At 42.0% G+C, this 10,443-nt stretch overlaps 1 protein-coding gene across 2 annotated transcripts in view; it reads right to left on the reverse strand.

Annotated features, from left to right (window-relative positions):
* FAT3 (FAT atypical cadherin 3) overlaps window positions 1-10,443 on the reverse strand; it is a 535,794-nt gene that overhangs the window by 352,938 nt on the left and 172,413 nt on the right. For both annotated transcript variants that reach the window (XM_005869663.2, XM_005869662.2), the window contains exon 2: window positions 5,622-5,936. In XM_005869663.2, the coding sequence (XP_005869725.1) occupies window positions 5,622-5,936 (315 nt within the window). The remainder of the gene's footprint in view (window positions 1-5,621; window positions 5,937-10,443) is intronic.

The raw sequence follows: 10,443 nt of genomic DNA on the forward strand, positions 1-10,443 counted from the left end.
ACGAGTGTGGATGGGAGAATTGGAAGGGGTCGACCTCAGTGAACGTACCTCAATCAGATTGAAGACGTTTTTAGCAAAGGCCAGCTAATTAAGTTAATAACAATGTACCTACCTACATAGTTTAAGTTTAAAAAATTTGGCTCTCAAAAGAAATTTCAATCGTTGTACTGTTGATATTTGGCTCTGTTGACTAATGAGTTTGCCCACCACTGCCATAGACCAAAGATGAGCTGATGTTAGAGTTGATCTTAGAAATAAGGACATTCAATATTTTAATAAGGCACTCTCCTGTTTTAATAGGGAAAATGTCAAACCCCAAGGGAATCAATGGTTAAGAGTAGGCTTCGAGGTTTTCCTGCAGCTGCCACACTTTGGAAGAGGATCTCTTCCTCTCAACTCACCTGGTCAGAGGCCAGTGGGTCTGCCTATTAGTCAAACAAGCTTTGGGCAGGGTTCTCGAAAGATGTTCACAGAAAGTAAAAGGAAGCTGAGCTTCACCTCCACTCAAATGCAGGTGACGATGCCAGTGATGGGGCCACAGGGAGATACTGCCACTGCAGGAAGGACTTGAGAAAGCCCATGCCCTGGATAGCCAATCACGGAAAGATCTGGAGTGAGCAAGGAGTGCTTTCAAAGACACAGGTCCTCAACACAGCCCACGCTGATCTTAGACTTACGTTTATTTCAAGTAGGCCTCTCTGAAGGAAGTTATAAAAATACAGATTTTAATATATTTAAAAAATACACAATGAAAGATATCATCAAACTAAAAAAGCCAAGGAGGTGTGCATATTTGCTACTCCTGATATCTTGCAACACTCCAGGCAATTATGAGTCTTTTAAAATTCCTTTTCTAATCATACAGTGCCTCTCAAACTAGCTCTAGTAGCAACAGATGGGTTTCAAGGTCAGTGTAACTGGTTTCTATTCCCTGGGTCGCCCTCTGGCTTTTCTCTGTGCAGATGGACCCACGCTTCGGGACCCACTTCAGGTCTGTGGAGTCCTTGCTCCAGCCCCTCTACTCCAGCTGGCACCAAGCTCCCCTAATCTGACATGTGACCTTGTTCACAGCTGACATCCCACGGAGGTTGACCATAGCTTTACAAACTGCCTCATGGGATTCCTAGTTTTCCCCATGAGGCTAAATTCCCTGATTGCATAAACCATTTTATACTTTGTAATATTATCTATCCTGCCAACATCTGGGGTCTAGAACAGCAGCAGTACAAAGTAGTGCACAATCCTCTATAATAAACAGCTAATATGCTAATTAGACCGGATAGCAGAACAACTCTCCAGACAACCTTCTGGACGAAGCTGGGGCTGCAAGGGCCGGCCGAGGCTGCAAGGGCCAAGCCCCTTGCATGAATTTCGTGCACTGGGCCTCAAGTATACTTTATTAAACTGAATGGAAGGCTTTAATGCTACATACTAACTGGTAAAAAGAGACATCGCTACCTTTCAAGTACGCCTTCCTCAAGACAGTGGAGGTGTATGCTTGCAACTTACACAAACTTTATCCCAGTGAGGAATACAGGATGGCTAACAAGAACAACAACTAACGTCCACTGAGTGTTTTATTAAGTGTTGGCGCTGTGCTAAGTGGATTCCATGCATGTAGACAGGACTGGAGTAAACATTCTGAACCCCTAGAGCAGTGGTTCTCAACCTTCTGGCCCTTTAAATACAGTTCCTCATGTTGTGACCCAACCATAAAATTATTTTCGATGCTACTTCATAACTGTAATGTTGCTACTGTTATGAATCATAATGTAAATATCTGATATGCAGGATGGTCTTAGGTGACCCCTGTGAAAGGGTTGTTCGACCGCCAAAGGGGTCGCAACCCACAGGTTGAGAACCGCTGCCCTAAAGGAACTAACTTCCTACACCTGTTCCCTAATTCAGCCTGGATGACCAATCAGCAGCCAGCTTGGATTTCCTTACCAGTGCTAAAAAGAAGTCTCTGAGTCCTGCTCACCCAAAAAGCAAGCGAACACCAGTGTGCTGGGTGTCTGCTGTGCAGAGCACACAGGCAGGGCTCTAGTTACTGACTGGCGAAGGCATGCACATGCGAGGGGGCTGCATTTGATTGAATTCAACTGCTCAGCCTGGAATTAATCAAATGTTTCTGCACAGGCCAGAAAGGACCTCACACCATTACAGCTTTTGTTTTTCTTCTTAAGCCACAGGAATTACTGAAGAAGGTCCACAGACTACTGATACTACGTGATTTCAAATCTGGTAGAAAAAAAGCAAACAGTTCTTCGGAGAGAGAACAGAGTGTTCAATACAGAAACCTCTCTCCCTTCCTGGGTCCAGGACATCTGTTATCTGCTGCAAGCTGTGGATCATAATTATTGATAGTATTTGACTTTGCATTCATCATTTTAATCTCTATTTATTATGTAGCACATTGCCAAAACAAAACAAAACTCTATAAATTTCAGCTCTAACCCAGAGGAAGGACTGAAAGGTCAGTTTAAATGAGTCTACATCCAATTTTTACTTGAGAAAATCTAAAGCACAAATCTTCCCTAAATATCCTGGGTAGGTACATCTCCAGATTCATTACTAAAAAATGTTACATTAACATAACTATTTCAGGCAAATGACTTCAGGGAGACAGGAAGGAATGCCAAAAATGAAAATGTCTCTTTGGAAAGTTGGTTGAGCTGGCTGAGCATTGCTCCACAGGCACTGTGGTACTTAGGGCAACACGCTTAACAAAACTGCACCAGGCCTGTGGTTCTGCGAATCCCAATAGAAATGCCCATAGTAAAAGCACAATTCTTACAGAGCTTTGTAGTTTACCTAGAGCCTTCAAACACAGCATGGCATTCAGTCTCATGAGCAACCCTGTGTAGTGAGTAAGGTCATTCTCACTCTCCAGCTAAGAATCTGAAGTGCAAGGGGATTAAATGGCACGCCTGCAATCAGAGTGGAAGCCCTCAGGATGCTCTCAGCCTGCAATGCACAGCTTCACTGTGCCAGGCACCATGCAAAGCATTTCACAGGAGGTTTCGATAGTCCTTCCAACAATCCCTGCTCCCTGAACACTGGAGTTCAGAGAGCTCAAGAACTTTCCCAAGTTCATGAAGTTGGGGAAGCTGTCTGATATAGTCTATGTTTTCCTGTTTCTCAGGAAGTGCAGCAAAAGGATTGGGAACATAAGACTTCTAATCTCAAATGTCACCTCCTCCATGAAGCACTCCTTGACTATCACTCACACTAATCTCATAATGAGTGAAACTTCTCTACCATAATCAATTATTGTACTTTTTATTGTATTATATATGTGTGTGTATACATATATATATGTGTGTATGTGTGTGTGTGTGTGTGTGTGTGTGTATATATATAAATAATTTTAATTTCATTTTTCCTTGGGTCCCTGAAAAAATTGGAACATATCTTATTTATTAGATCTTGTTTGTAAACTACTGGGCACAACATTTGCTTGGTGAGCGATCAAATGAATAAACAATATCCAGTGTTTTCTTACCATGTGCTTGAGAATTACAAAGTATGCTATATATTTATCATAGGCAATTTAAAAAGTTAGTCTAAAATGTCATTCCTAGCACAAATGCTTTTAAAAATCTATCGCAAAAACATAGAAATTAGAAATATGATTAAGACTCTTATTAGGTAAGATAGGCCAAATTGTAGGAATACAATATTTTCTGAACATTCCTGTGCACACTTTTTAAAAAGCTATAAAAAAAGACAGCTTTGGTTACACGCGTATATAGATTCTCTGCACATAATGTACAGTCTACATTCTTCACATCCAAGCCCAGTTCTTCCCTGTGACATTCACACTTCCTTTATTTTCCATTGAAAGTGCCCTTCTGCAGTGTCTTTTATCATAAGGAGCATGCTGGGCTCACTGTTAATGATCAAGGGCTAATGAAATCAAGGTGGAAGATGCAGAATCCGACTTGGTATCTCAGATTCCACAGGGGCTATGAAATGTAAAGATGTTTGTGTCCTCGACCTCTTTACTGTGGCTTTTTTGCCACTATTCTCTCTCTCTCAACTTTCTAACGTATCAGAATTTATTTCTCTGTCACCATGTGACACGGAGCTCTTTGTTATAGCAAGAAAGTGAATCGGGAGGGACTTCCCAGCACAGCTCAGGCGTTCTTCAAGTGCACCAGCCATTTTCCCCACTTAATGGGGCTCTGAAACGTTGGACCAGGCTCCAAATCTCTGAGACTTCTTCAGGTTCAAGCAGGCCTCACTCACTGACAGAGGAAGACCACTCTTTTTTGTAATGAAACACAATTTAAATCCTGATTCCACACTGTTAGAATGCTAAACTCCGCTTAACCAAATGACCGACTCACTCATCATTAGAGAAAATCAATAGTTTCCAAAATACTTGGCATTCTCTTCAAATTATGTTAATGGGAACTTCACATTTATAAAATGCCTGGGGTCAGCTGTGTGTTTCTACTTTAACAAACACAGGCAGGAGAAATAACTACCAACACGATCAGCAGTTTGTTTGGAAACCTAGCAGTGTCCACACCAACAAATAACAACCTACCCTAACTTTTCACTTTTCCAGGGTGTGATAGCAATAGTATCTGTTTTTTACATTCTTCTAAATTTCAATTAATTAAAACTTTATCCATCACAACTCTCACTGAGTGTTTTACTTCCTGAGTTAAGATCTAGAAGAGGCAAATCACAAGAAAGCAACAAACTGAGATTCGCTCTACAAAGCATTTTCCAGTCTACATACTTGTCTCAGAATGCATTCCAACAAATTCCACTCTGGCCCTTGATGATTCTTATTAAAACATTTTTTTTTTGTTACATTCTCTAGAAATGTTTTGAGCAAAAGACCAGAAAATTAAATGTTGGTATACTTTGTGTAGAGATTGGGACACCAGAAGTTCTCCTAAACACTGAGACTTCACTGATGGGTAGGTATAGGAATCACAAGAAACTACAGGCTTTTAAAGTTAAGACTTTAAGGAGCTCTTACAGCAAGCAGGACTGAGAATGAGCAAGGAGGAAGTTCTGAGAAGGAGGCGTGTCACAGATAGCTCACCCAGAGCCAAGTTACTCTCTCCCAAGAAACAGAAAGATGGTAGTTGGCCCTCTGAGTATCCTGGAACCATTTAAAAAATTTTTTTTTCAAATATATATATTTGAGGAAGGGAGAGGGAGAGATAGATACATCAATGATAACAGAGAATCATTGATCGGCTGCCTCCTACACACCCCACACTGGGGATGAAGCCAGCAATCTAGGCATGTGCCCTGACCAGAAATCGAACTGTGACCTCCTGGTTCATAGGACAACCTTCAACCACTGAGTCACACCAGCTGGGCCATTTATGTTTACTTTGGAATAAAGCAAATACAAGGCTTTCTATAAAAGCCTCTAATTTTTATTAGATCACTTCACCTTGGTATCAGTTGAAACGTAAATATACCATAGATAGTAGAATGCTTAGCTTTTCAGAAACCCCCCTTTGAAAGGAGGATTCTGTTCTCCACACAAAATAAATAAGGGGATAAATAATATAAGTAAGCAAGCGTCAGGCCGATGTATTTAAAAGCTGGACTACCAATTTTAAAGAGTCATATGAGCATGCCCTTACCTGTTTTGATATTGATGGCAAAAAAATTCTGAGGATTCCCACTTGTAATCCTGTATGTCAGTTTTTCATTGGAACTAGCGTCAGGATCCTCAGCTTGAATCTGAATGACAGACACATCCTTGGGAGAGTTTTCCATGACGACAGGATAATAAATGGGTTCTGAGGTCAGCGGGGCATTGTCATTCACGTCCTCAATTTCAATGTAGACCTCAATAGTGGAATAGAGTGGAACCACGCCCCGGTCTGTGGCATACACTGTCAGCCAGTAGGACCCTGTTGTCTCTCGATCCAGGATGTCTGCAGTAGAGATGACTCCTAGGAGAAAACAGAGAGCGTGATTGCTACCGTGAAATTGAAGGACATTAAGTAAATCACCCCGAATTCAGGAGGGCTGTGCTAAGTAATGTTGGCATATAAAAAGAAGCCCATATTACAAGATTACATTAAGATGTTTCCGCCTTACATAAGAAAACTATTTTCTGCAAAACCATATTAATGAGTACGTCTACCATTTGAGGATTATAATTACATTCACAGACGCCTTATTTGCATTTGGGGGTAGGCAGACTCTCATTACATGCGTGCACAACACAGAAGCCACAGTTGGAAGCAATGGGAAGAGAGCAGGGGAGAGGTCAAAATACTTCCCATGTTGCTTGAGGAATTAGAACAATATCAGGTTAATGTCTCCATGTGACCTGATATTGCATTGATTTCCTATGCAGCAAAAGCTCTCTCAGGGTACATTATTTTATGTGCTCATTCACAAAAATAAAAAAGGACCTTTCAAATATTCTTTTGCCGATTAGGATACAAATAATTTGCATGCAGAGATGTCAGCCTTTTTTCATACTGTTTCCCCGAAACTCTAATGGCACAGTTATTCCAAACAATCATTGAAGACACCATATCAACACACTGGCTGAATGAGCTTTAGGCCCCTGAAGAACACTATGGAAAGCTATAAATAAATGCTGAGACACTTTGAGAGATACTCATGGACAATTATTCAAAATTAAGACCAGATAAATGCCCAGTCTTCTCCCTCCCACCTTTTCTCATTTCATGGATGAAACAAGTGCCAATAAGGAAGTGAGGCACCTGCCAGAAAAGCCAGGTACAGTGCTATTCAGTGTCTTTACAGCCCTCACCCAAGTCACTGGGCTCAGAAACTGAGGACAAGGACCTCATTTCCACTGTGGTGGGGAAGAAACTCTGGGGCTCGGCTTACAAAAGCTCTAAGCCAGCGGTTCTCAACCTGTGGGTTGCGACCCCTTTGGCGGTCAAACGACCCTTTCACAGGGGTCGCCTAAGACCATCCTGCATATCAGATATTTACATTACAATTCATAACAGTAGCAACATTACAGTTATGAAGTAGCAACGAAAATAATTTTATGGTTGGGTCACAACATGAGGAACTGTATTGAAAGGGCCAGAAGGTTGAGAACCACTATTCTACAGAAAGCCACTGTTCACCTGACAGCAGCAGGCTTTATCCCACTCTGGGCCCTCGCAGCTGCCCTTGGGATTCATGCTGTCCTGTCTCCACCCACACCTTGATCAATCTTGCAGGCGATAAATCTTCCTTCGATTGTCCTCATTTGCGTGCGCCTTTGGTCTCCTTTTGACTGAGACGGGTGCACCACGGGATGGCTGTCTGGGATGCGGGGGGAGGACACCGGTGGGGGACGATCCAGTTCCTAAAATACGGCGTTCCCCTTAGGAGACATTGTCAAGCATCCCGAGCTGCTCTCGGGAAAACAAACGAGGTGGCAGGGCGTGGGGTTGTTGGAGAGGCGCCTGGCGCGCCCGCTCTCTGCACAGCTGTCCTGGCTGTCAGACAAGGTGGCGTCCTCTATGGAAGTTTACACACTGTCACTTAGATGAGAAAAACTGATCCCCAGGGAATCGGCAGCAATCAGTGAGTCATCGCAGATGCCACTACGGGGCGAGACAGCGGTGGGCCCTGGCTGGCCCAAAGCCTCTTCTCCTTTCCTTTGGGGACGTCAGGTAGTGTTGGGAATGTGCTGAATTGTGAGTAGCAAAAATTACTAGTTGCACACTTAATCATTGTGAATACTGATCGAGCGCTGCATGCCAGGCACCGTGTGGTGCCCTCCCTAAATAATGATTGCAAACACGAGGCTAGGTGTCCATTGACCGAATGAATAACAGGCAGCCTTATCAAACTGGGTTGAGAGGTAGAATGTCAACATGACATTAAGGTCCAGAGAAGGCTCTGAGAGAAGGAGACCTGGTCAGGTGTGAGCAGATCTGTGAGTACAGGGCACATGCCCATCACAAAACCATGGCCAGCTTAGTGGAACACTGGAAGCCGTCCCAACCACGTGCCACCACACAGACCTGAGTTCCACCCAGGGGAACTGGAGCTCTTCCAATCAGAGGATGTTCAAATGATGGAGATGAAGTGGTCTCTGGAATGAAGACAAAGAGTAGGCAGGAGGAATCTGGGATGTGGGACATTGGTTGCAAAAAATTCTCTAAATGCGCTGGAAACACCTCTTGAAGACACCTGTCAATATAATTCATAAGCACCTACTGGACCCTGTGCTGGGCACTGGGGGGACAGAGATAAGTGAGAGAGAGTCTCTGTCTTCAAAACACTCAGAATCTTTCTGAGTAGACAGATCTTGAGCAAGGAGAGCTGCACTGAGTGGACAACTGCGCAGCCAACAGCTGGACTGAGTCTCATGTGCTTGAGACTGACAGACTGGGAAGGCAAAGGATCTGGAAAGAAGGGGTTGGGAGGCCAGTGCAATAGTGTTTACTGAGCATCTATGATGTTCTATGAGACTTGCAACACAACTTCCCTGTAATGTAAATATTATAATTCTTTCTTATAGATGAGGACATTAAGTCTCAAATTCAAGTAAGCAACTTACCCAAGGTCCCACAGCTATGTGTAGAAAAACACAGTCTGTCTGCCTCGAATGCTCTAGTTTCAAATCCAGACTCATTACTTATTACCTGTTTGACCCTGGACAAGGTATTTAAACTAAACAAGCCGAATTTTATTACCCATATTTCAGTTGTAGTGATCATGGAATTAAATGTATCCTAAGACTTTGGCCAAATGCTTGCAACATAGTAGATGCTGATTATAAGATAAATCAATGTGAATCAAAAGCAATACCAAAAGCCTGCTAAGTACTAACCACACCCCAAAGCAAGGGACAATCTTGAAGGGAGAGAGGTTTGGGATATAGTATCTTGTGAGATGTTAATTTCTTCTCTGGTCATGGGACATTCTTGCAGTCTGTGTGACTTGCCCATGACATACCCTTCCATAAAAATATCTGGCCTGCTTGGGAAACGGAAAAGTAAGGCCACTAAAAAGAAAAAAAAAATGCCTCAATAAGCAACAACATGAAAGAAGTTGGTGTGGTTTGTACCTTGCCTGACCATCCATAACACATGCCCTCATGTGCACTCACATGCACCCAGATTTGCCTTCACAGAATTGCTCTGTGACTTTTGAAAGTTACTTAATTCTCTTTCCTTTCACCTGTCAGACAGGAAGTTGGTCTATCACAGACTTTGACATTAAATGACTTCGAGAAGTCCTTGGTCATAAAAATATCTGGCCTGCTTGGGAAATGGAAAAGTAAGGCCACTAAAAAGAAAAAAATGCCTCAATAAGAAACAACATGAAAGAAATTGGTGTGGTTTGTACCTTACCGACCATCCATAACACATGCCCTCATGTGCACTCACATGCACCCAGATTTGCCTTCACAGAATTGCTCTGTGACTCTTGGAAGTTACTTAATTCTCTTTCCTTTCACCTGTCAGACAGGAAGTTGGTCTATCACAGACTTTGACATTAAATGACTTCGAGAAGTCCTTGGATAAAAGGCATCCACTAATGTGAAATAAATCATATGGCTGGATTTTACTGTTTGTTTTTTTTTTAACAAAGGATAGAAATGTCATCTAGAAATCAGAATTAACTCTCTTATTAAGATAAAACAATGTCTATGGTTATATTTACTCATTAACTAGAAGTGTGAATGAGTATCGTCGAACACAGTGTTCTGGCATCCATCTCATGATCCAACAATTTGAGGACAGATTTAAAAGAGTGACTGAAATGTGTTCACAGTAATTCCAAGATTCATCTCAGGCTCCATATTAGCCATATGACTACTACCAATATCCAGTGATAGCATTTCCTCACTTTCTTCTATACTCTCACAGCTAATGATGATCTACAAGGTCACAACTGAAAATGTAAATCCACATGATTTACCATCAAGCAAAAACTCACCTTCAAGGTTCCCCAAATCATGTCATGAGCCCTTAGCTTTGTAACAACCACCATGCATTCTTTATTACTTTTTAAAATTGAGATATAACTGACATAATAAACTAACTAAACAATTTGGCAAGTTCTGATATCCTGAAACCATTAAAACAAGCTAACACACATAACGACTAGCCCTAAAAGTATCCTCCTTCTCATTTTTAATCTCAATTATGAATGTTTCCAATTCTCCCTATTGCCAGGCATCAGATTACCTTCCTGCCACGAGATTACTTGGCATTTTCTTCAATTTTTATAGAAATGAATCATACAGATGTACTCTTATGGTTTGGCTTCTTTCAGTTAGAGTAACTTTTTTGAGATTCACTCCTGTTGTATACGCAGTGTGGGGCAAAGGTAGGTTTAAAGTTGTTCGTATGGAAAATAATCCTATATAATAAAATGGTAATATGCAAATTGACCCTAACAGCAGAACAACTGGGAATGACCGGTCACTATGACACACACTGACCACCAGGGGGCAGATGCTCAATG

Source organism: Myotis brandtii, unplaced genomic scaffold (assembly GCF_000412655.1).
Source record: "Myotis brandtii unplaced genomic scaffold, ASM41265v1 scaffold302, whole genome shotgun sequence".
NCBI classification, from domain to species: Eukaryota; Metazoa; Chordata; class Mammalia; order Chiroptera; family Vespertilionidae; genus Myotis; species Myotis brandtii.